At 41.6% G+C, this 23,429-nt stretch overlaps 1 protein-coding gene and 1 long non-coding RNA gene across 10 annotated transcripts in view; one reads left to right on the forward strand and one right to left on the reverse strand.

Annotated features, from left to right (window-relative positions):
- The window catches only part of RBMS3 (RNA binding motif single stranded interacting protein 3), a gene marked incomplete at its 3' end in the record, with an annotated part of 775,525 nt that overhangs the window by 717,162 nt on the left and 34,934 nt on the right, over window positions 1–23,429 (forward strand). For all 9 annotated transcript variants that reach the window (XM_079947347.1, XM_079947348.1, XM_079947349.1 and 6 more), the window contains one exon: window positions 20,874–20,984. In XM_079947347.1, the coding sequence (XP_079803473.1) occupies window positions 20,874–20,984 (111 nt within the window). The remainder of the gene's footprint in view (window positions 1–20,873; window positions 20,985–23,429) is intronic.
- Window positions 1–23,429, reverse strand: part of LOC307199594 — a 660,078-nt gene that overhangs the window by 621,678 nt on the left and 14,971 nt on the right. The gene's annotated exons all lie outside the window — the stretch shown is intronic.

The raw sequence follows: 23,429 nt of genomic DNA on the forward strand, positions 1-23,429 counted from the left end.
ACTGAAAAAGAAATAAGTATGTAACTTCCACTTGTCTTGCAAGATAATGGGGAAGACTTGTTGTGAGATGGCTTGAGATTTAGCCGGATCCAAAGACGCTTCCTCCTTTCTGGATCGAGCCCACTGAGTATTTGCAAATTTGCACCGCTGTTCTGCAATATATGGCATAAAATGGTGTTTTCTTAACATAACCCCGAATATCACTTTTGTAAGTGAAATTTGCACCACTATTCGGGGCTTTGTTCCTGGTGTGCTTAGAGGACCTGACAGGGCACTTGATAAACAGTGGCTTATGAAAAGGCAATCAGCCACCAGGTTTTGTCTGGTAAATAATTTTGCCTTGCTCCTCTTGACAGTGAGCCCTTGATTGTTTCCAGTTTTGGATTTCAACAGTTTTATCAGAAGTGGCTCAGTTTGAAAGTATTAAGTATGCAGAGTCATATACTTAATCCACTGGACAATTTTTGTCTACTTGAATTGGAGATATGGGAGACTGATAGAAAGTGAGGCTTTGGTTTAAGTATGACTTAAGTATGACGTAAGTATGACTGTTATAATAGATGATAGATAGATAGATAGATAGATGATAGATAGATAGATAGATAGATAGATAGATAGATAGATAGATAGATAGATGTCCATTTGCTAACCTAATAGGTTTTGGTAGTGAGTTCTGCTGTGCATGAAATTATGGGAATGACTTTTAGTGGCTTGGAGTAAATATGTGTAGAATAGATATAACATACTCACCTACGTGCAATATTACTCTAATCCTGATTTGTAGCTCATCTGCCACTGCTGCCCTCCAAGTGCTATTTTTAAGACCTCTCACATACACAGTCTGCAGTCATTTCAACTGTGCTGAAATCTGCAACATAAATTCGAGCCTCTACAATTTACATGCAAGAGCCATTTCTATTCCTAAGCTGGAGGCGAGGATGTCAGCCCCTTTAAACCACATATTGTCCTCACTTACATTGATAATTCCTTGCTTGGTTACAGGTAGAAATAAAATACATTCTGTAATATTTCTTAACGCTCTAGAATTGTGACCCTTACATACACAGCAGTGAATCAGGTTTTGGAAGCTAGGGCATTTATTTTGAGCCTGAATCGCCTGCATTCCTGCAAAAAATAAAATAGGAAATGCTTAGGATTTTAGTATTAAAAACCAAGCATTTCTTCATCCCTCTCACAGAATAGAGCTTACTGTCATGCTGGCAGTTCTTGGATATGATTGTGCAAAGTGGCACACAGTACACTCCTAACCATGTTTACTTAAAAGTATGCTGTATTGAATTGAGTAGGACTTACTCCCAGGTAACTGGGGTTAGTCCAGTTACTGACATCTCTAGGTAGGGCTGGAAAAGACCCCTGCTTCAAACCCTGGAGAACTATTGCCTGTTAATGCAGACAGTATGCTGCTAAAGGAGCAATAGTCTGATCTGTTCTATGTTGAGCTCTTGCCTTATAGTTAGGGTGCTACATTATTCTTCCAATGTAACATTAGAAAATTATGAGCATGCCACATTATTCATCTAATTCACCCCTCTCAGAGGTGCCAGCTTCTTCATAGGATTTTTTTTTGGGGGGGGGGTTGCATGATGTCGTGAGGAGCCAGGGGGTGGAGCCGAACGCCCTCTGAAAATTGAACGCCCTCTGGAAAATACATGCAGGGGGCTGAAACAGCCTCGTCCCCTAGGGGTCAACACCTATGACCCCTCCTGTACAGAATGTATGGGTTCCATCTCTTTTTGTATTTCGGGGTATCACTCAATGTTTTCATGAGATTCATCCTTTATGGATTCCTAACTTTGAAACCAACCAGGATTTCCCCTAAACTAACCAATGACTTCAGAAGCCTATTCATAAATTTACCCAGCAGTTACCCTAAAGGTAACCTTGAAGCCTGTGCTTCTAGATAGATAGATAGTGTATATTCAGCCATTTCCATTGACATGTTGTTCTTTTAATTTACTGTCGGCTATTTTGCTTTATTGGAAAGCCTCCAGATTGCAACATATAATTTTAATCCTTTGGATGCAATAGCCTTAAATAATTTAAGCTCCTTGTGTGTCATCACAGAACTATCTCATTACTATAGTTACTTTACATAAATTGTAAGTTAAATTATAAGCCCATTTACATCTGAATAGAAAAGATGAAGGAAACTAAAGCATAAATTTCATAGACAGATACGTTTGGTATCCAAAATGAAACATAATTAGGTTCACCTACACAAGAAAATAAACATAAAACATGAAAATAAAATTGACAACTAATCTCTCAGAATTCTGTGCATTTTAATTCTTAGAAAATGAGCGTGCTAAAACATATAAGGCTGAAATAACTTAGCCGGTACCAAAACTCAGCAGAGCAATCTTCCAGTATTTCTTGAGGGAGAAAATCAAGGGCTGCCGCGTCGATAACCCTGATAATCAGGATAGTAATTGGCAATGTCTCTCTGGGACTAGTATGTCAGCCTTCCTCATGCTCTAATTTGTGGATGATCGTCTAACAGTTAGATGAGAATTCACCTACAGTTCGAATTGGAAAATGCCCAGAATGTGCAGTACAGAAGTTATCCCTCCCTTTGGGAAGATAAAGAATTCCACCCAAACTGGTAGAACAAGCTGGAACAGACTTTCAGCTGAGGGCTGAAATAAATACACAGACATGTACAACTGGGTTGAATAAGGACCACATTATTGAACATTAAACCAAACCTGCTCTAGGATACTGTAGGTACAGGAACTGAGTATAGTTGTACCTTGGTTCTCAAACGCCTTAGTACTTATCCGTTTTGGCTCCCGAATGCTGCAAACCCGGAAGTAAGTGTTCTGGTATGCAAATGTTCTGTGTACTGTTTTTAACACTTGATTGGGAGCCGCCCAGAGTGGCTGGGGAGACTCAGCCAGATGGGCAGGGTATAAATAATAAATTATTATTATTATTATTATTATTATTATTATTATTATTATTATTATTAACTCAAACGTCTGACACAGCTTCCGTGGCTTCCGATTGGCTGCAGGAGCTTCCTGCAGCCAACCGAAAGCCGTGCCTTGGTTTCCAAACATTTTGGAAGTTGAATGGACTTCTGGAACGGATTCCGTTCGACTTCTAAGGTACCACTGTATAACGAACAAGGAAATACCACACTGTAAGGGTGACCAATACTCTGCTGGGTCAAGGACAAGCCATTATCCCTACCCCCCTTTTTAGTAACTCCTTGAACATTAGTATGCATCACCCCACTGCTCCAGACCCCAAATCCCTGGCAGATAAGGCAAGTTGGCCTCAGAGGCACTCATTGGTGGACTGGGCCTGTATTCTCCCAAACATGGATGATCTGTCCAGTAGTCTTTAGGATTTGATACAGCATTCAAACCTCATCAGTGTTTTGCACGAATATTTTGAGGAAGCATTTAGGGTTCTGAAACCTTCACGTAACTTTGGGTTGTACAAAGTAGCAGCAGCAGAGCACGTGCTTTGAATTCCTGGCATGCTTCAGTTAGAAGGATTAATCGGAAACTGCTGCTAATCAGAACAGAAAATACGGGTCTAGAAGGTAAAAAGCACTTCCTGTATTCCACTTTGTGGTATATGTTGTGTTTAAATATTGTGATAGCATCTTCTTGGAAGTGTTAAAAGGTCAACTTGCTAAGTTGCATTATAAGAGGAACAGGGAGGTATCATTTTGCAGTACCTGGCCATGCCCTATGCAGCTGGTTAAAGCAGTATTAGTGTTGGTTGTCTAAAGACAGCTGAAGCTAGGGAACCATCCAAGCAGATTTATGAATTTTCTTCGTTTGGGCTAGGTTCAAATGTAGCTTCAAAGTGAGATTTATATTCTAACTTTCACAATTCCAATGGTGTGCAATTGGTATGCAAGTATGGATAATCCAAAAATGGATTGTTTTCTATTTTTTAAAAAACCACTCTTTGAAATAGCAGCAGTAATATCACAGTCAGACATAGTGAGTTTTATTGTGTAACATCAATTTCATTAAGAATATATGAGAGTATAATGAAGGGGGGGAAAGTCGACTGACTCTATTTTTTGAACATTCAGAATGTGTAATTTCTTTTTGTTTCTTTTAAATGAGGACGTTAATAAGGCAATATCTGTACCTTCACAGACAAATTTAGACCTGTGATGGAGTAATCCCAGCTGACTTTAAGGCATCTCCAGATAGTCTGATTTTCATTACCATTAGAGGCTTCATCTGGTCACTTAAAAAAAACAAAAACAAAAGACAACTGACTCCTTCATAGACTTAGAATATTGTTTTTCTCTACTGATAAATTTTAATGTGGCTGTGCCGCTATTAACAGGGTATGGTTTCACTAGAGAACAATTCAAATTGATTTTGTTTCTACCTCAGAAATATATTAAAGTGGCTTCCCGGTATGGAAAAGTCCTCACGTGGTGAAATGAACTTGTATCATGTCTTAACGCATCTTGTAATGGGAATCAGTAGCTTTTAGTGAGAAGTGGTGATTGATTGAACCGTCCTGCGGACATTGAATTAGCCAAGTGCTCTTAGCTCCATCATAATAATGCAGTCCCTGAGCTTTTCAATACGAAATGGCTCATTTTTGTGTCAAAGGCACCGCCACTAGGAGATCAGTATTATCTTCCTCTGGCATCAGCTGCATTCCTTTCCAAAAAACGCTTCCTGCTTGAAGTAACATTACTCCCACGCTGGAAATTTCTTTAAAGGATGTGAATGTTCCCAATTCTTCCCCCTCTCTTGCTCTCTCTCTCTCTCTCTCTCTTTTGGACTTGGTTGTGGTCACTGAGTTCCTATGAGATCAGAAGAATGGAATGAAAGTGTCCGCAAATGACACTTGAGCTATTTTCACAGCTGGATGCACACCAGCCAGTGTGGGCGATCCCTTACAGATGAATTAGCTCGTTCAAGTATGTGATACAAAACATCTGCTACAGACAGGACCAAAAAGAGAGAGCGAGAGAGCGCCTTTGAAGGCATCAGTTGAATGGGAGCTGCTTCTAACAATACTGAGCGAAATGTTCAGCAGTGAGGCAGCATTTCTATTCTTCTTTGCCGTTTAGTCATGTCCGACTCTTCGTGACCCCATGGACCAGAGCATGCCAGGCACTCCTGTCTTCCACTGCCTTCCGCAGTTTGGTCAAACTCATGCTGGTAGCTTCGAGAACACTGTCCAACCATCTCGTCCTCTGTCATCCCCTTCTCCTTGTGCCCTCAATCTTTCCCAGCATCAGGGTCTTTTCCAGGGATTCTTCTCTTCTCATGAGGTGGCCAAAGTATTGGAGCCTCAGCTTCACGATCTGTCCTTCCAGTGAGCACTCAGGGCTGATTTCCTTCAGAATGGATAAGTTTGATCTTCTTGCAGTCCATGGGACTCTCAAGAGTCTCCACCAGCACCGTACTTCAAAAGCATCAATTCTTCGGCGATCAGCCTTCTTTATGGTCCAGCTCTCACTTCCATACATCACTACTGGGGAAACCATAGCTTTAACTATACAGACCTTTGTTGGCAAGGTGATGTCTCTGCTTTTAAAAATGCTGTCTAGGTTTCTCATTGCTTTTCTCCCAAGAAGCAGGCGTCTTTTAATTTCGTGACTGCTGTCACCATCTGCAGTGATCGTGGAGCCCAAGAAAGTAAAATCGTTCACTGCCTCCATTTCTTCCCCTTCTATTTGCCAGGATGTGATGGGACCAGTGGCCATGATCTTCGTTTTTTTGATGTTGAGCTTCAGACCATACTTTGCACTCTCCTCTTTCACCCTCATTAAGAGGTTCTTTAATTCCCCCTCACTTACACAACCAGAAGTTATATATTTGAAATATTTGTTGCTTAATCAAGTGAAAGAACCACAGTTTGCTGCACATAGTCACAATTTGATTCTTGGCAGTTTCCAGCAAGAGCAAATTCCAGCTTCTCGGAATAGTCTTGTGAGATTTGGGCACCTTTAATACAGCAGCCAAGCCCTAGATGAATAGCTTTGAAAGCCAAACAAGTTGACTTGTACAATAACTGTTATTCTAACTCTTTCTTGCTAGCGTTGCTTTAATACCAGTTTTTTCCCCTCCACCACCCCCAACAAAGTGCAGTAAAAATTCATTTCTGTCCATGCGACTCAGTGGCTGAAAATGCCCCGAAAATGTGTTCATTTGCAGCACGAACTGTTCAATACTCAGCCAAATCTAGAGATTTTCCTTCATCTTAAATAACCATATATAAATCATAGGCATTCCCACAGTATTCTGTTTGGGGGCTGTTGCATTTAGAAGCCTATTCTTTTTCTTCTGCTGTTTTCAGGTAATAATAAAAAAATATCAATAGTATGTGTCTCAGGACTATACAAACATGCTAAACACAAAAAGGAGGAGAAACTGCCTAAAGCGGATCAATCAGAGGTAGATGCACGTTAGTTATTACAGATCGATCAATCACAGGCTTTTGACAGTTTATACACAGCACAATATGCTTTACAATATGTAGTCTGTGCAAGCTCAGCTATAGTGAAGGTTAATAACTGAGATATATTTTTTAGGGATTTTTGGAAAAAACCCCATAAATTCATAGGAAACTAATGTAAAGCATACAATGTATAGTAGAATGCAGTGATTGCTTTATGTGAATAAAATTAACCTACAGGTGGCTGAAATCTATTTTTATAATATATGTTGTCATGATTCCAGCAGCGGTTTTAGATTAAAATGTGGCCGTACATTTTGCCGCTATAAATACAAAATAGACTAGTTATTCATAATGTATGGCATCATTCAAAATTTATTCCTGTGTTACCTTACAACACATAGAAATTAACATTTAACATTTTGTATCTTCTAATTCTATTTGATATGCCAGTCATTTGGGTAAAAGCAGAGAGCCCCCAACCTATTACACATTCTTGCCAAAGGAAGTCATGAATGAAAACATTTTCAGACTTCACTTAAACAATAGCAAGGTTGGGAACTGACTGTGTCTTTTGGAAGAAGGCGTTCCACAACTGTGGGCCGTAATGGGGGCAGGAGAAGTCCTATCTCTTATTCTCGCCAGCCTCATCTCTCTCCCTGAAAGGCAAACACATTAGGGTCTCTGTTGCTGATCTTAAATCTCCGGCAGATTTGTATGGGCAGAGGTGGTTCTTCAGGTAACTTGGAATCAAGCCATTAAGGACTTTAAAGGTCACAGCCAACCTTTTGAATGGCACCAATACAGATGGCACAGAAATTGGTAGAATATGCTCTGAGCATCTAGTCCCTTGTCAACACCTGGACCACTGCATTCTGCATCTGCTGAAACTTTGAGGGTGCATTGCAACTGTCAGGGCATTAATCACTGTAGGGAGATCTACCATATTGAAACAGACTCACAGCTGATGGGTGAACCTAAGTCCTCCTATCTACCACTACTGCCTGCGCCCTAGATTATTATCAGTGTCCCTTTCAACGCTACAATTCTACGATTCTAAATACATCAAATAAATAAATAAATAAATAAATAAATAAATAAATAAATAAATGCCCTCATTTAAATGTCTCTGTGTTGTTTACTATGTTTGATTGTTGATCTATTTGTTTCTGGATATATCAGTGTGTGGTTTTTTTTGTGCTCCACTAATATACAACAAGACGCAGGTGGCGCTGTGGGTTAAAGCCTCAGCGCCTAGGACTTGCCGATCGAAAGGTCGGCGGTTCGAATCCCTGCGGCGGGGTGCGCTCCCGCTGCTCGGTCCCAGCGCCTGCCAACCTAGCAGTTCGAAAGCACCTCCGGGTGCAAGTAGATAAATAGGGACTGCTTACCAGCGGGAAGGTAAACGGCGTTTCTGTGTGCGGCTCTGGCTCCGGCTCTGGCTCTGGCTCTGGCCAGAGCAGCGATGTCACGCTGGCCACGTGACCCGGAAGTGTCTCCGGACAGCGCTGGCCCCTGGCCTCTTAAGTGAGATGGGCGCACAACCCCAGAGTCTGTCAAGACTGGCCCGTACGGGCAGGGGTACCTTTACCTTTACCTTTAATATACAACACTGTATTCACTGTTTTCATTCTCTTTTTCCTATATGATCTGCCCTATCCTGTGACTTCAGAGCTGCGAAAAGTGGTTTGGAAGCAAGTCACCTTGCAGCTCACTAGGACTTAGGCAGCCGTGGTCACTGTGTGGCAATGAGGGTGGAGTCAGGAATTCCCACCCATACTGTTTGGAATCGGAAGGTGGTATTGGAGGTGCAGCACCATTCAAGTGTACAGTTGCTGAGAAGATAGTCGGTCCTGCTGATATCAGTAGCTGTGCCCTAATGTGATGCTGGGTGCCAGCTAGGGTGAATTTGATCTAAATCAAATCGATTTAAATCACGATTTAAATCATGATTTAAATCACTAGTCAGTAAGACTTGATTTAAATCCTTTTTTTTTTTTTAACAGAAAGACTCATTCTTGCTGGTATAATCTTAATATCTACAACTAAAGGAAGGTTTCATTTTTGGAATAATAAATTTTCAGAGTAGTTTTTACAGTTGTGTCAAAAATTACTGATGTGGTTATACTATTAGAAATACACAGACAGATAATTATAAAATTATTGTGAGATTTAATAAGTTAACTGTTTATATTTGGACAACTTCTCTGCTGTACTTTTTTGGAAGGAGAAAAATAATCATTTCCTTAATAACAATTTAAACAATTTATTTAACTAAAACAGTAACATTATAGCATATGTATCCATGTTTGTTAACTGATGTGGTTAAATGATTTTTTAAAAAAACAACTTTGACTGAGTTTTAGCACACATGAAAAACTTAAAACAAATCCTTATTTGTGGTGTAGTGGTTAAGAGTGGTGGACTCGTAATCTGGTGAACTGGGTTTGATTCCCCACTCCTCCACATGCAGCTGCTGGGTTACCTTGGGCTAATCACACTTCTCTGAAGTCTCTCAGCCCCACTCACCTCACAGAGTGTTTGTTGTGGGGAAGGAAGGGAAAGGAGATCGTTAGCCGCTTTGAGACTCCTTCGGGTAGTGATAAAGCGGGATATCAAATCCAACTCTTCTTCCTGATGAATAGCCTTTGGACTATAATGTAACTTAAACAGAAAACTATCTTTAGAAAGATTTTTCCTCCAGAAGCATTTTATTTTTAAAATCCCATTTAAATTTTAAAAAACCTGATTTTTTTTTAAAAACAACAACATTGATTTTTATCCACCCTGCTGCCAGCACGTCTACTACCATCTCCTTGCACCAGAAAGTGGGACAACTTCTCCTCCCTCTTCTGATGCAGCCTCCAGTGTTTTCAGCTAGTTGCCTTTCTTTAGTCATTTAGTTGTGTCTGACTCTTCGTGACCCCATGGACCAGAGCATGCCAGGCACTTCTGTCTTCCAGCTAGTCGCCTTACCAGCTACCATATCCCTTTAGTAGAGTAGCTGCCACCACAGATATGCATTAGGTTTTTAAGCAGCACTCCTAAATACCATGCGAGGAACTGTGGAATGAAACCATGAATACACATACAAAGTGAATACATGATAATGTAATAGGCGTACTGAGCTCTTCAAAATAGCGCTGCACTCAAATACTACTGCTCTATCTGAATGTATTAACAGACACCTGTATTTTCCGACCATCTCATCTTTACATATATATATATATATATATATATATATATACACACACACACCGCATATATTTAAAACATACAGTCCGGGGGGGGGGGGAGAGAGAGATTGAGAGGTGCTGGTTTTCTTTATCAAACTCTTTATTTATAATGAAGGGAATGCAAGGAGGAGAATTCTAGTTCTGTTTCAAGTGCCGGGAAGAACAAACCAATTTTTCTTCAAATTGTAGATAAAACATGACACAGCTAAAATATTCAGTCATTGGTGACCCTCTGCTTTCCCACAGAATTGTTTCCAATGAGCATTCATTTGAATATCTGAGGTCAGAGGCTCCATGAAAATCTCAAAGAAGATTGTTGCACCAGACAGCATCACTCTTCATATGTCAGAATCTGCAAAGGAAGAGACATTTCCTGCATTTTTTTGAACATTGGCAGTCCACAGGCAAACCACTTTTGAAATTGAGGAAGCTTTCACAATCTGATTGTGATTATGGCATTAGAGTCCTCATGCAAACACTTCTGTTGTGCTTTTAGAGGAGATCTTTGGCTCTTAATCTATATAGTCATGTTAATATGTTACCTGTGAAGTACCGTATTTTTCGCTCTATAAGACACACTTTACCCCCCCAAAAAATTAAGAGGAATTGTGTGTGCGTCTTAAAGAGCGAATGCAGGCTCCATGGCTTCACGTTGCTTTCTCTGAAGCCTGGAGAGTGAGAGGGGTCGGTGCGCACCGACCCCTCTCGCTCTCCAGGCTTCAGGGATACCGCCCGAAGCCTCTGGAGCGCAGCAGGAGCTCTCGCTGTGCTATGGAGGCTTCGCATTGCTTTTGCTGAAGCCAGGAGAGTCTTGCTCTCCTGGCTTCAGGGATAGCCGATAACCCGATATGGTTCAAAAACATATCAAAATGCATTTAGAAAAGTGTATTTTGAGAGGTTTTCATGCAGATCTTTTAAAATAATAATAATAATAATAATAATAATAATAATAAAATAAAATTCATTTGGAAACTAGTCAGAATGAATAATAATAATAATAATAATAATAATAATAATAATAATAATATTTATACCCCACCCATCTGGATGGGTTTCCCCAGCCACTCTGAGTGGCTCCAAATAGAATATTGAAAGCACAATAAAACATCAAACATTAAAAACTTCCCTAAACAGGGCTGCTTATAGATGTCTTCTAAAAGTCAGGTAGTTGTTTATTTCCTTGACATCTGACGGGAGGGCGTTCTACAGGGCGGGCGCCACTACCGAGAAGGCCCTCTGCCTGGTTCCCTGTAACCTCACTTCTCGCAGGGGGGGGGGGGGAACCGCCAGAAGGCCCTCGGAGCTGGACCTCAGTGTCCGGGCAGAATGATGGGGTATACTCATGAGTAAACAGAAAGTGGCATTGACCAGAAATAGATCCACCCAGCTCTGCATATATATATCATACCTATGTAAAATATATATGTGAACAACACACAGCAATGCAGGAAAGATGTACTGGTGGAAGGAACAAGTTAAGTAAACTATTAGTTATATGACACTAAACTACAGTCAGCTTTTGATGGACTGTGAATATGGGCAGTGGAGTCGGTAAGATAATTCCAACACACCAGTGATCTACAAGCATTGAGTACAGAAAAAAATGTTGTTGTTGTTGTTGTTGTTGTTGTTACTATTATTATTAATTACATTTGTATACCATCCTATACCTGCACATCTCAGGGTGGTTCACAAGATAAAATCACAATATAAATACGTAAAATACATAATAAAACTAAAAGCAAGAACAACCCAATAATACCCCCTTCCTCTCCAACACATTTTAAAAGGACATTGGATGTCAATCAGCCAAAGGTCTGGTTAAAGAGAAACACTTTTGCCTGGCACCTAAAGATGTATAATGAAGGCACCAGCTGAACCTCCCTGGAGAGAGCGTTCCATAAATGGGGAGCCAGCGCAGAAAACGTTTGAACCTCTTGGCCAGTTAGGAGCTAAGACCAGGAATGGGACCTCTGGTTGGCAGGAGCTTCAAGTAATCCGTCAAACTTTTGAAAATGTTGGTACTTTCTTTTTTGATCTAGGTCAAAATAACATTAACATAATCTGTCCTATGAACAGCTGTAGCTGGATAGGAGGGGTATCTGATTTTTTTCCGAGGGGGTCAAATTAAGCAGGGAATGCCTTTCATTTGATGTATTCAATTAACTGTGCGAGTTAAAGCAACAATGGCTAACTATTTTGCATATGGATCTATTGCTTTCTTAAATTTACATTCCTTTGAAATCAGGGGATGAGCTTATACAGTCAGCATCACAGCAGGTGAGCTCTGCAGGGACCACTGCTCAGCAGTTAAGCAGTCTTTTACATAAACAAACACCCTTCATTTTGGGTAGTCCTAATTAATGAGCACAGTCAGCGGGACCATAGTGCAAATAATCCTCCTCTCCTCTCCTCCCCATCAACACAAGCCACCTTCTGATCCCAACTTTTCAGGGATTCAAACCAGCAACCAGATCTTCGTTAATCAAGAACAGCAATCGTGCTAGCAACCTAAGTCATTCTGCATATCTGTATTTGCATATACAGGTTAGACTTGTGATCTGCAGCTGGAATGTTCCCATCTCATCTCATAAAATGACCTACTTAACAGAACCGATATCAAAATAAATAAATACTGAGATCATATGATAAGTTTCTCTGCTTGGCAAATAAGATTTCACATGGATTGTGCTGAGCAGAGTACAAAGGCTAGCAACATGGACTCTTATCACTGACTTTGCCCGTATGAGCTGAGTCATAGATACAAGACACAAGAAAGACACCTGGAGAACATGATGGGGAGATCCTAGGGTAACTTTTGGGGGCTGAGGGTCTCATTACCCAAGTGAAATGTTTTTTGGGCTGCATTCCAGTATCAGGTGAGGCTAGATCCACAAAAAGCAACACAATCTTAACACAGAGACACAATCACACACAGAGATATTTCCCGTGGCAACAGAAACACTTATTTTTTAACTCCACTCAAGCTTTGCATTCCATTTTCTCCATTGGCTTGGGGTCCAAGAGTTTCCTACCCCCAGTGTATGAGCTGGGAACTTATCTCTTAGTTGTGTGAGTAAGGCAGCACTTTTGTTTGCAGAGTACATCTGTTCTGGTAACTTCTTACTGGATACTATAGTAGTTTTTCTGCAGAAGTTACTGGTGTACTTGGTAGTACTATAACATCCCCTGGTTGGTAAGACATGGTCCAGAAAAATCAACCACATTGCAGCTTCAATAAGCAGATGAGGGTGTGATGAATGACGTGCTTTCTAGCTGACAAAAGTATCTCTTAGGAAAGCAGGGAAGTTGCAGGCAATGGAGATGAACAGCATTCCAACAGTCTCTAAAGGTCGCACCAGGTCCACAGTGTGGAGCCTTCACATTGTTATAAGAAAAAACTGCTCCTTTTCCCTTATGGGGTATCCAAGAACCTGTATAGGGTCCTTAAGTAAGTTCCCTACTTAAGAGAAGCAGAGCTAGTAAGCCTGAACTTTATTAAACTGTTGCAACAGGGTCCCCACTCACCACACGCAGGACGGAGGAGAGAACCCTGAACAATGGTGTGCAAGCCCTTATATAGACTTTGAAATTGCCTACCCTGTAGCCCAAGACCACCCCCCTAAAACATCATACATACATCACAGAAGGAGGCGGTCTACAGCAGAAATCCTATCTGCCAGGATACCTGATAATGGCCATTGATTGCATTACCTGGGCAGCCTGGCCATTCTTTGGTGATAGTCAATCCTTTAGTTCCTGAATCCAGGTCACAGGCTAACCCTATTCATACACAAATATGCCCTTAAGACAGGATTTGTAAGCAAAAGACAATGGAGAGGCTTTCCCATTTCCTTCCTCCTTGCAGAGAAATATTTGAGGTCAGCTTGGGACAGTCAAAATGGCTTCAGGATTGCTCTCCTGTACTATTTCAGACACGTGGTTTATATAGCACTTATGCATGTGTTTGCCTTGTGCATTTATGAACATTTAATTTATATTTGAGACCTTATAACATTAACTTGAATGAAGAGGGAAGCCAGGGTGCAAAGCCCGTTAGATCAAAGTAAGGGCTCAGAAACCTCTACGCCTTGTACTCCTAAAGAGCCTAATATGAACGCCAGGCAAAGTGGGGAAGGCAAAAAGTCCCACCTTCAAGGACCATAAAGCTGCTACATTGCATGTTCCCCCAGTGAGCCTGATGTTTAAAGGTAAAGGGACCCCTGACCATTAGGTCCAGTCATGACGGACTCTGGGGTTGCGGCGCTCATCTCGCTTTATTGGCCGAGGGAGCCAGCGTACAGCTTCCAGGTCATGTGGCCAGCATGACTAAGCCGCTTCTGGCGAACCAGAGCAGCGCACGGAAACGCCGTTTACCTTCCCGCCGGAGCGGTACCTATTTATCTACTTGCACTTTGACGTGCTTTCGAACTGCTAGGTTGGCAGGAGCAGGGACCGAGCAACGGGAGTTCACCCCGTCGCGGGGATTCGAACCGCCGACCTTCTGATCAGCAAGTCCTAGGCTCTGTGGTTTAACCCACAGCGTCACCCGCGTCCCCCAGCCTGATATTTAGTGCATGCTTAAAAACTAGAATTCTAGGTGTAACATGTCTCTGAAGACAAGAGGAGCAAGGTGGGAAAAGGCAAGTGCCAAACACCACCATGACCCAATTACTTGATATGGGGATCCTCAAAGAATTTAACACCAGCAAAGAAACATTGGGAAGGCCCAGGCAAAAGCCAAACCGCGTCCCCACATTTCCAAGTGGCCCAGCACCTCAGTGATACCATACAGCACTCCTACTGATGCTGCTGGTCCAAAACGGGCCACATGGAGAGGAGCAGATACCATGAGATGTCAGGGTGGAGCAAAGTCACCTCCAACTAATGGTAGGAAACAATCTTATAGGAGAAGTCCAACTTCTTTACATCAGGATGCACTAAGTGTGATAATTATTAGGCTATATTCCCATACTCTGGCAAACATTTTGGTAGCTGTGAAACTTTTATCATGTAATTGAACACATTTATCTTCTGAAAGAGTGATTAGTCTTGCTGCATTTATCATGTGCATAATTATGGATCAGATTGCACACGCCCAGCAGCAAAGTAAGAAGATATTTTCAACAACTTCTTGGAGAAAAATTCTTTGGGGCAAAAATAGAAAAAAAAATATGAATTTGCTTGCATGGAATGGCTTTTCATTTTAATATGAAAATATTAGCACCGTATTTTCAGCACAGCATATAATGTGTATGGGATATTTGAAGGCAAGAATTATACTCTGGCTTTGGGAAGTTTTTGACTCAATATGCTTGTATTCGGTACGAAGGAATTAAATTAAGAGTTATAACTGTTTTTCCTTTTCTTTTTTACTTTCCAACAAACAACCTAAACAGTGTTAGTTCTGAGAAACGTAGTTTTCCAGGAATACTGAGGGTTCCTGGATGGTGGCAGAGGATTTGGGCAGTTATGCAGGGACTTTCAATTGATCGAGCTATATCTTTTTCAGGAGCAGTAGGGAGAAGGGAATAACTCAGTTTGCCATACCCAGTTATGAACTGAATTAGGGCGGCAGGCTTGCTCATCACTAAGAGCTTTTAATAGCTAAGAGTCAATATCCAGTTCCCCTTGCTGCACCCAGTTTAATTTTGTTAACATTAAGACTGGATTGTTACTGAAACATAAAGTTACCCCAAATCAGTTCTTTTATTTTGTAAAGGGGGGGAAATAAAGCAAAAACAATGATTGAGAACAACCTTCAAATATTCCCTGGATTTATATATGCTGCTTAACCACAACCTCAGGTAACTGCTAGTGGCCCCCCAGGGCTCAGATACTCTGCTTATATCCACCAGGAGCTGTGTGTTGCCCTGTCGGCTCAATTTTATGGAACCCCATTCCAGTTGAGGTCATAGAATTGTAAAGTTGGAAGGGACCTGGGGATCATTCTAGTCCAATCCCCTGCAATGCAGTAATCTTTTTGCCCACCATGGGGTTCGAACCCACGACTCTGAGGTTAAGGGTCTCATGCTCTACCAACTGAGCTACCCCAGGTCAAACTGTTCCCCTCCCTGTTGAACTTTTAGCACCTTCTGAATACTTTATTATTATTATTATTATTCCAGCAGACGTTTTAATAGGATTATGATTTTATAACTTTAACTGATATTTATTTGCATTGTGCTGAGTTTCTTGTACGCTACTTAGAAACGATTGTTAATTGAGCAGTATATGAATTGCCCAAGTAAATATTTTTGTGGGTAGGTGGTATCCAGAGAACTGTGATCAGAAGGAAGATGGCTGCTAGCACTGTTCTGCAGGTTGTAGCACAAAAGGCTTCTGGACTTTGGTATCATGACAGTACTTAAGAGGATGTTGTTAGTGGCACTAAAAGAATGGTGACAGTATATCGTGATTTAAGGGATTGTTATTTCTGATGTACCACCTGATCAGTGGCTTGGATTTACACTACTTATCCAGCAACCGTTGTTCTTGCCCAGAGCCGTCTTTCCCATTGGTCTTAGTGGTTCGTTGCGCCAGGGTGCCGGCCTCTCAGGGGCGCCCTAGCGAGTGGGGGAGCTGCGCAGCTTTGCTGACAGCCTCCCCTTTCCCTGCACGCCTGCCAGCTGCACCCCGCCAACTATATGGCTGGTGGGCACGCAGCTTCCCTCCCAAGCTTCTGCATCTGCTAAAGACGGCCCTGCTCCTGGTCGTTGTCCTCCTCCTTCCTGGCGAAAGGCAGTGCGCAGCCTTCTTGGGTGCCCCAACACCGGAGAGCATGTCCGCCAGCACGTTTTCCTGCTTGATCACCACCACCACACCAGGGATCGTGGCGGTGGGGGAGGCAGAGGACATTTCCCCCCGCCCCCGACGGCCCTGCTCTTGCCTGCCTTTGATGAGCTGTGTCCTTAATTTACACAATCGAATCAGGTTTCCACTCTCTTCTCCTGCGCATGTATACACACACACACACACACACACACACACACACACACACTTTCCCCCTCTTGCTTTCCATGGGGACTTCTGAAATTAATTGCTGCAGGCACCTCTGACAGTCAAATATTTCTTATGGCTACAGGCCTTAAATTGATCATCTGCATACGATATGATATGGAACTGGTGTTTGTGTGTATTTGCATGTGTATATCTTCGTTTCCTTCTTTTTGTGCAAAAAGCAGAGTCCTTTGTGTCTGTGCAAGGGAAGAGGGTAATGGGAAGAGCACCAGAATTAGCTAGATCTGTCTACCATTAGCTCCACCTGTTGTGACCCCTTGCTCTTCCTGCTGTTAGCCAGCCTGCTCTCTGACCCCACCAGTGCCAAAGGGCAGCAGCTGCCACTGGCAGTAAGGTTATCTGTCAGTGACGCTTTTTGATAGGTGATTATGAGAGGCAGGAGAAGAAACTGGTGTGTGCGTGTGGGTGTAAGTAAAAAAATTCAACAAACAAATTTATCTTGGCCTCAGGGCACAATGTATGAAGAGTGCCTCCAGATTACTCTCATTTCCCATCTTTCTGAATCATTTTGATAACTAATGCAGGAGAGCTGAGTCTGAGCAACACATATTCCAAGACAATTGCAAGCTCTCAATTCTGAAGATGGTTTGTATTCTCAGGCTACATTGAACGTCCAAGAAAATTACAGTCTCCTTTAGATAAAGGATATTGCATGGTATTGCCTCAAACCCTGGAAATCATTTGTTTGAAAGAAGAATAAGCAACAGGGTGAAAGGATCTTCATTCACAAGATCACCGAAAAGTTCATAATAATCAAATCAGAACAGGACGCAGTGTTTTAAAAAAATACTGTTTGTAGAGATGACATTCCAAGGAAGAGAGCATTCATTCTGTATTTCTAGGTTGCTTTTCAAAAACTGCTGCCAAGGAGATCAATACTACCTAACAACCACACATAGGAATTAATATGATTGTGGCGCTGTGGGTTAAAGCCTCAGCGCCTAGGACTTGCCGATCGAAAGGTCGGCGGTTCGAATCCCTGCGGCGGGGTGCGCTCCCGCTGCTCGGTCCCAGCGCCTGCCAACCTAGCAGTTCGAAAGCACCTCCGGGTGCAAGTAGATAAATAGGGACCGCTTACCAGCGGGAAGGTAAACGGCGTTTCCGTGTGCGGCTCTGGCTTGCCAGAGCAGCGATGTCACGCTGGCCACGTGACCCGGAAGTGTCTCCGGACAGCGCTGGCCCCTGGCCTCTTAAGTGAGATGGGCGCACAACCCCAGAGTCTGTCAAGACTGGCCCGTACGGGCAGGGGTACCTTTACCTTTTTAAATAAGATAAACCATTAATTAAAGTAACAAGAGCTGCAGAAAATAATCTATCAGGGACTAATTTCCAAAAGCAGGATAATGATGTGATCACCTGTTTGGAAATGCAATGAGGGTTTGTGAAAACGGACAGCATATGGAGGACCCGCTACTCTGAACCCTCATTCTTGTGAGGATCAATCTGTCATCCACATGGGACATTTTCCAGCCAGAACCCACCACAACTCAGTTCTGGCACCTCTCAGGTGGGTGCCCTTGCCATTATCAGAGAACAAGGGGGGCATTCACGGTCAGTTCTGGCACCTCTTTTTCTGGAAAAATATCACTGCGTCCACATAATATGGTCCCTGAAGCAGCAGTTATTTAGCAGACCTCAGACTTGGAGGGAACGGGGTTCATACGGAGAGCTTTGCATCAAACAGTTAATGTCTCTTATCTTGGCAGGAAATGGGTAACATTCACCTTAATAAGCCTGGTGACACTTGCAAAATGGTGTGTCGTGAGCCATTCAGACTTCAGAGGCTTAACATATTGCAGACATTGCCCCCCTGCCAGCCAGCCAGCTTTCCCCCCCAAGCGATCTACCTCAGTGTCTTGTGTCGAGAATAGCATGTCTGCCTGTAAATCACAGGTGCTGCAATATGTTGTAGTAGTGATGCTGTTCTGAACATCAGTCAGTCCCTTGGTGTTTGACGTTACTGTAATGGAGTTGGCAGAAAGGTGAATGCCTACCACATGCGTGACTTTCATGTCTTCAAAGAGCCTTTAGTCAGCCAGGAATATTATGTTCTCAGTCTCTTGAGGAAAATAAACAAGTCCATGTCACTCACCTCTGGATCTCATCTGTGGGTTTCTTCTTCTTCTGTTGGCAAAGCAGATTTGTGTATTAATTGAGGCTCTTAACTCTAACAAGATGCTGAGCTCTGCGGTATCTTTGAAGAACCGTAGGATGGTCTGTGTGGCCATTCCCCCTCTCTTTTTTGTATAGAACTGATGTCTAACGGATGAGCACAGGTGGAGGAATTCATGCTAGCGTAGCAAGATTTGTAGATGGGTAAGAAATTTCCCCTCTTTCCTGCCATAGGCTTAGTATGTGTGCTCTGCCTAACACAATCAGTTATTCCTCTTGTTCATCATCACATAGCTATCACCTCTCTCTCCCTATCTTTACGCAATGTAACACCTTGTGCACATTCTTTTATAATAATAATAATTTATTTTTTATACCCCACCCATCTGGCTGGGTTTCGCCAGCCACTTGGGGCAGCTTCCAACAGGATATTAAAAACACGATAAAACATCAAACATTAAAAACTTCCCTAAACAGGGCTGCCTTCAGATGTTTTCTAAGAGTAAAGGTAAAAGTAAAGGGACCCCTGACCATTAGGTCCAGTCGTGGACGACTCTGGGGTTGCGGCGCTCATCTCGCTTTACTGGCCAAGGGAGCCGGCGTACAGCTTCCAGGTCATGTGGCCAGCATGACTAATCCGCTTCTGGCGAAACCAGAGTAGCGCATGGAAACGCTGTTTACCTTCCTGCTGGAGCAGTAGCTATTTATCTAGTTGCACTTTGACGTGCTTTCAAACTGCTAGGTTGGCAGGAGCAGGGACCAAGCAACGGGAGCTCACCCCGTTGCGGGGATTTGAACCACCAACCTTCTGATCAGCAAGCCCTAGGCTCTGTCGATTAAGGTAGTTGTTTATTTCCTTGACATCTGATGAGAGGGTGTTCCATGGGGCAGGCGCCACTACCAAGAAGGCCCTCTGCCTGGTTCCCTGAAGCTTCATGTCTTGCAGTGAGGGAACCGCCAAAGGCCCTCAGAGCCTGACCTCAGTGTCTGGGCTGAACAATGGGGATGGAGACGCTCCTTCAGGTATACTGGGTCAAGGCCATTATAGACTGTGGTCAGATCCTGTGCAGCATACTAGTCAGATCCTGTGCAGCATACAGGGCGTTGCACTCATCCAGAGTTTGAAAAGCAGGGAAAGCTGTCTATTCAGGAATTAATGTGAACTGTTTAACTGCACGTGTACTTGTCTTTATGTGAGTCCTGCATAAGTGCTCTGTGTATTTTAATAATTTGTAACAATGTGGGATCCTTCAAGAAACTTAAAAACGCCATTCATGAGCATACTTTCTTGCACCTGGAAAAATATACTAATTTACATGCTAAATTGTACCACTGAGTTTTTATATGAAAAGAAAGAGGAGCATTTGTGGGGAATAGTATTGAATGAGATTGTTTTACGTAGGCTATTCTAAAGGTTCAGTGAGGAGCATTTGGTTTCCTCTGGTGTTTACACACCTATGCACATTTATTTGTAAAGAGCAGGAAGCCAAATATGGCATGCATTAGGAGCTGGCATATAATTCAGGAACTGGGATATAGTAGGCTTGCAGTGGCATCAACCTTTTATGTATTTTTGATGTATTTTATGAAATAGCAGTGTAGAAATAAATAAATGTGTTGGAGGGGGGTTATTGAGTTGTTTGTTTTTGTTTTGATTATGTATTTTGTGTTTCTTATATTGTGATTTTAGCTTGTAAACCTCCCTGAGACCTGTGGGAATAGGGTGGTATACAAATTCAATTTAACAACAACAACAGTAATTCCTGAAGCAACAGTAATGTTGCTCTGTCACTTTGCTTTCTGGCTTTAGTTGTGACGGTAACTCAGGTTAATTAAAAAGAAACCCTTCGATGAAAGATTTTGGCAGAAAAGCCAAGTGCTCCCCATATTGGTTAAAATAATAATAAACTTCATATCTGACCATTTGCTGCTCTTTAGTGGTGCTCCAAAATCTGGTGGGTTCCCTCTCTTTCCCCTTACCCTGTCTCTAGTCATTTGTGTGAATCAGATGTGTTTTATGTGGTGAATTTTGTTTTGGGTCGTTAAATATGAAATTGAAGTAAACATTGTGATAGAACCTATGTGTGTTTGTAGGGTGCTGTGTTAACGCCAACAATGGACCACACAATGTCCATGCAGCCAGCAAGTATGATGGGCCCCCTGACACAACAGATGAATCACCTTTCTTTGGGCACAACAGGAACGGTAAGCTTAAATAATATGCTTCAAATTCTCTCTCTCTCTTTTACTACTTTCTAGAATCTCAAGGTCGTTTTCCAGTTAATCAATATGTTTATATTTAATACTAGAACATTTCCATAGCTAAAAAACTTGTGTCTTTCTATAGCGTTTTTAAAAATAAATTTCTAATTGCAGTATGACGTCAAATGAAGAGAACAAAGTAAAATTTCTACTTGATGTAACATTGGAGAGCAATGAATAGGAACGTCAAACTAGCTGAACCCAATTGGATCCATACTATGTTTCTTTTTTAGAAAAGAAAACATCTCCCCTCCCTATAATTTTCTTGACTAAAATCATTTGCAGACACTGCTATTCCTCCCCCAGGCAAAAACACGCAGAAATTTTTATGATGCTTGGGAATTTTTCAGTATTTGGTTAATAATAATTCTTCTAATGTAGAAGTATCCAGTTGACAAGTAATGCAACCATGTGGATTCCCTGAGCGAAGATCGTTCCTCCCTGTCTAGTTCTGCTGCTGTGACGCTACCCAGGGCTAAGCCATAGTTTAGTTTACATCCAAATCCAGGTTCATGATTTGTCTCATCCCAGACAAACCACAGGTTGTGAACAGAGTATGTTTTTTGTTTACCACTCATGGTTTGAGGGAGTCAAACCATAAAATTGGGTTGGGACATAACACTAAACTAAACCTGGATAGTACCATGGCAGAAAAAAACAAGAGAGGAACATTCCAGCGACTATATTTGCTTTGGGAATCCAAATTTTTACTTGTTCACGCTAAGTCATGGTTTGGGTTAGTGTTTTTCAATCAAGAATTAGTATAATAACCAGAAATGACATTTCCAGTGTAAGCAGTTACAGAACTCCCTCTCACATTATCTTAGCTTTTGTTACAATTTCATTCTCACTGTGAGGGCTAGGTTGTGTCATGAATTTAGAATACCATGCATCTCCATTCAAAATATGATACAGTCATGAAGTAAAAAGTATGTTATAGACACACATACACACACACCACCCATAAATTGTTTAAGTAGGTCATAAAAAACAATAATCAGTAAGACAACAGCAGAAAACAATAAACAGCAGTGCTAAGACAATTTTCCGCTTTATTTTGCCTCTTTCCAGCCTATAAGATTTGATTCAGAATACTTATGTTTACAGATGAAGATTTCTTTTAACTTAAAAGAAAAATGTCTTTTTTTCTTTATGTGAGATATATATATGTGTGTGTGTGTGTGTCAGTCATAAACGTAGTGATTTTCTTGTCTTTTTGAGTCTTTCATACATGCGTTGTCAGTTCATTCGTTAACAAGTTCCAGAGTCGTGAGTTCCAGATGAATGAATCTTTATTTGCATCAGCCATAGCAATAAAACAACAATATGATATTCAAAGAATAGAAATAAAAAGTCTATTATATAAAATACATTTTAGGGTTTTGGTGAGTTCCGGATCACAAACAAGCCTGCATCTTGCAATACATTGCAACCGTAAGCCATGCAGCAGTCACCCTAAACCATTTATAGTAATGTGTGTTATAGGGAGTTCTGAAGGCCACTTCAAAGAGTTCCACATTTATATGTCCATATATAGAAATCCGGACCAAAAGTTTTTTACATATTACATGCATATTTCAAAATGCAGTGCTTGTTTCATGCTGTATATTAACTTCTTTCCGGGATACACTGCTGTGTAAATTTTTATGATGCCATTAAATTCTAACCCCAAATTCTTTATTGGAAGGTCTACTATTTAGAAGTATTGAAATTGTTTCAAGATGTGAAAAAAGCATTCCATTTGTTTAGAAAGAAGTGGTAGTTTTAATTTCCTTTAAACGCTTCAAGTCAGGAAATACAGGCAACAGAAGTGGGTCTTGAGCATTTCCCCTACTTCTCGTTTTGCCTTCACACATTCAGTTTATTGACTTGAGGGATGCTGCAGTGGCTAGTAAGCATTTATAAAGACATTACATTGGAGAGCTGAGAATTTATTAAGCATAGAGCAGGCATAGACAAACTCGGCCCTCCAGGAAAATTTTGGGACTACAACTCCCATCATCCCTGACACTGGTCCTGTTAGCTAGGGATGATGGGAGTTGTAGTCCCAAAACATCTGGAGGGCCGAGTTTGCTTATGCCTGGCGTAGAGGTTGCAGGGTGTGTTTTTTAATTGCCAATTTGTACAATAGTTTTGATTATCGGCTAATATGGTTTTGCCAGTAACTTGAACACAAAAGTAAAGGACAGGACATGTGTGATGAAAGGAGCCACTCCCCTGTAGTAGTAGTAGTAATAATCATAATCATAATCATGATCATATATTTATACGCCGCCCATTTGGCTGGATTTCCCCAGCCACTCTGGGCGGCTTCCAACGAAAGATTAAAAATGCATTAAAACATCAGTCATTAAAAACTTCCCTAAACAGGGCTGCCTTTAGATGTCT

This window comes from Podarcis cretensis (genome assembly GCF_951804945.1).
Source record: "Podarcis cretensis genome assembly, chromosome: 12".
Lineage (NCBI taxonomy): Eukaryota > Metazoa > Chordata > Lepidosauria > Squamata > Lacertidae > Podarcis > Podarcis cretensis.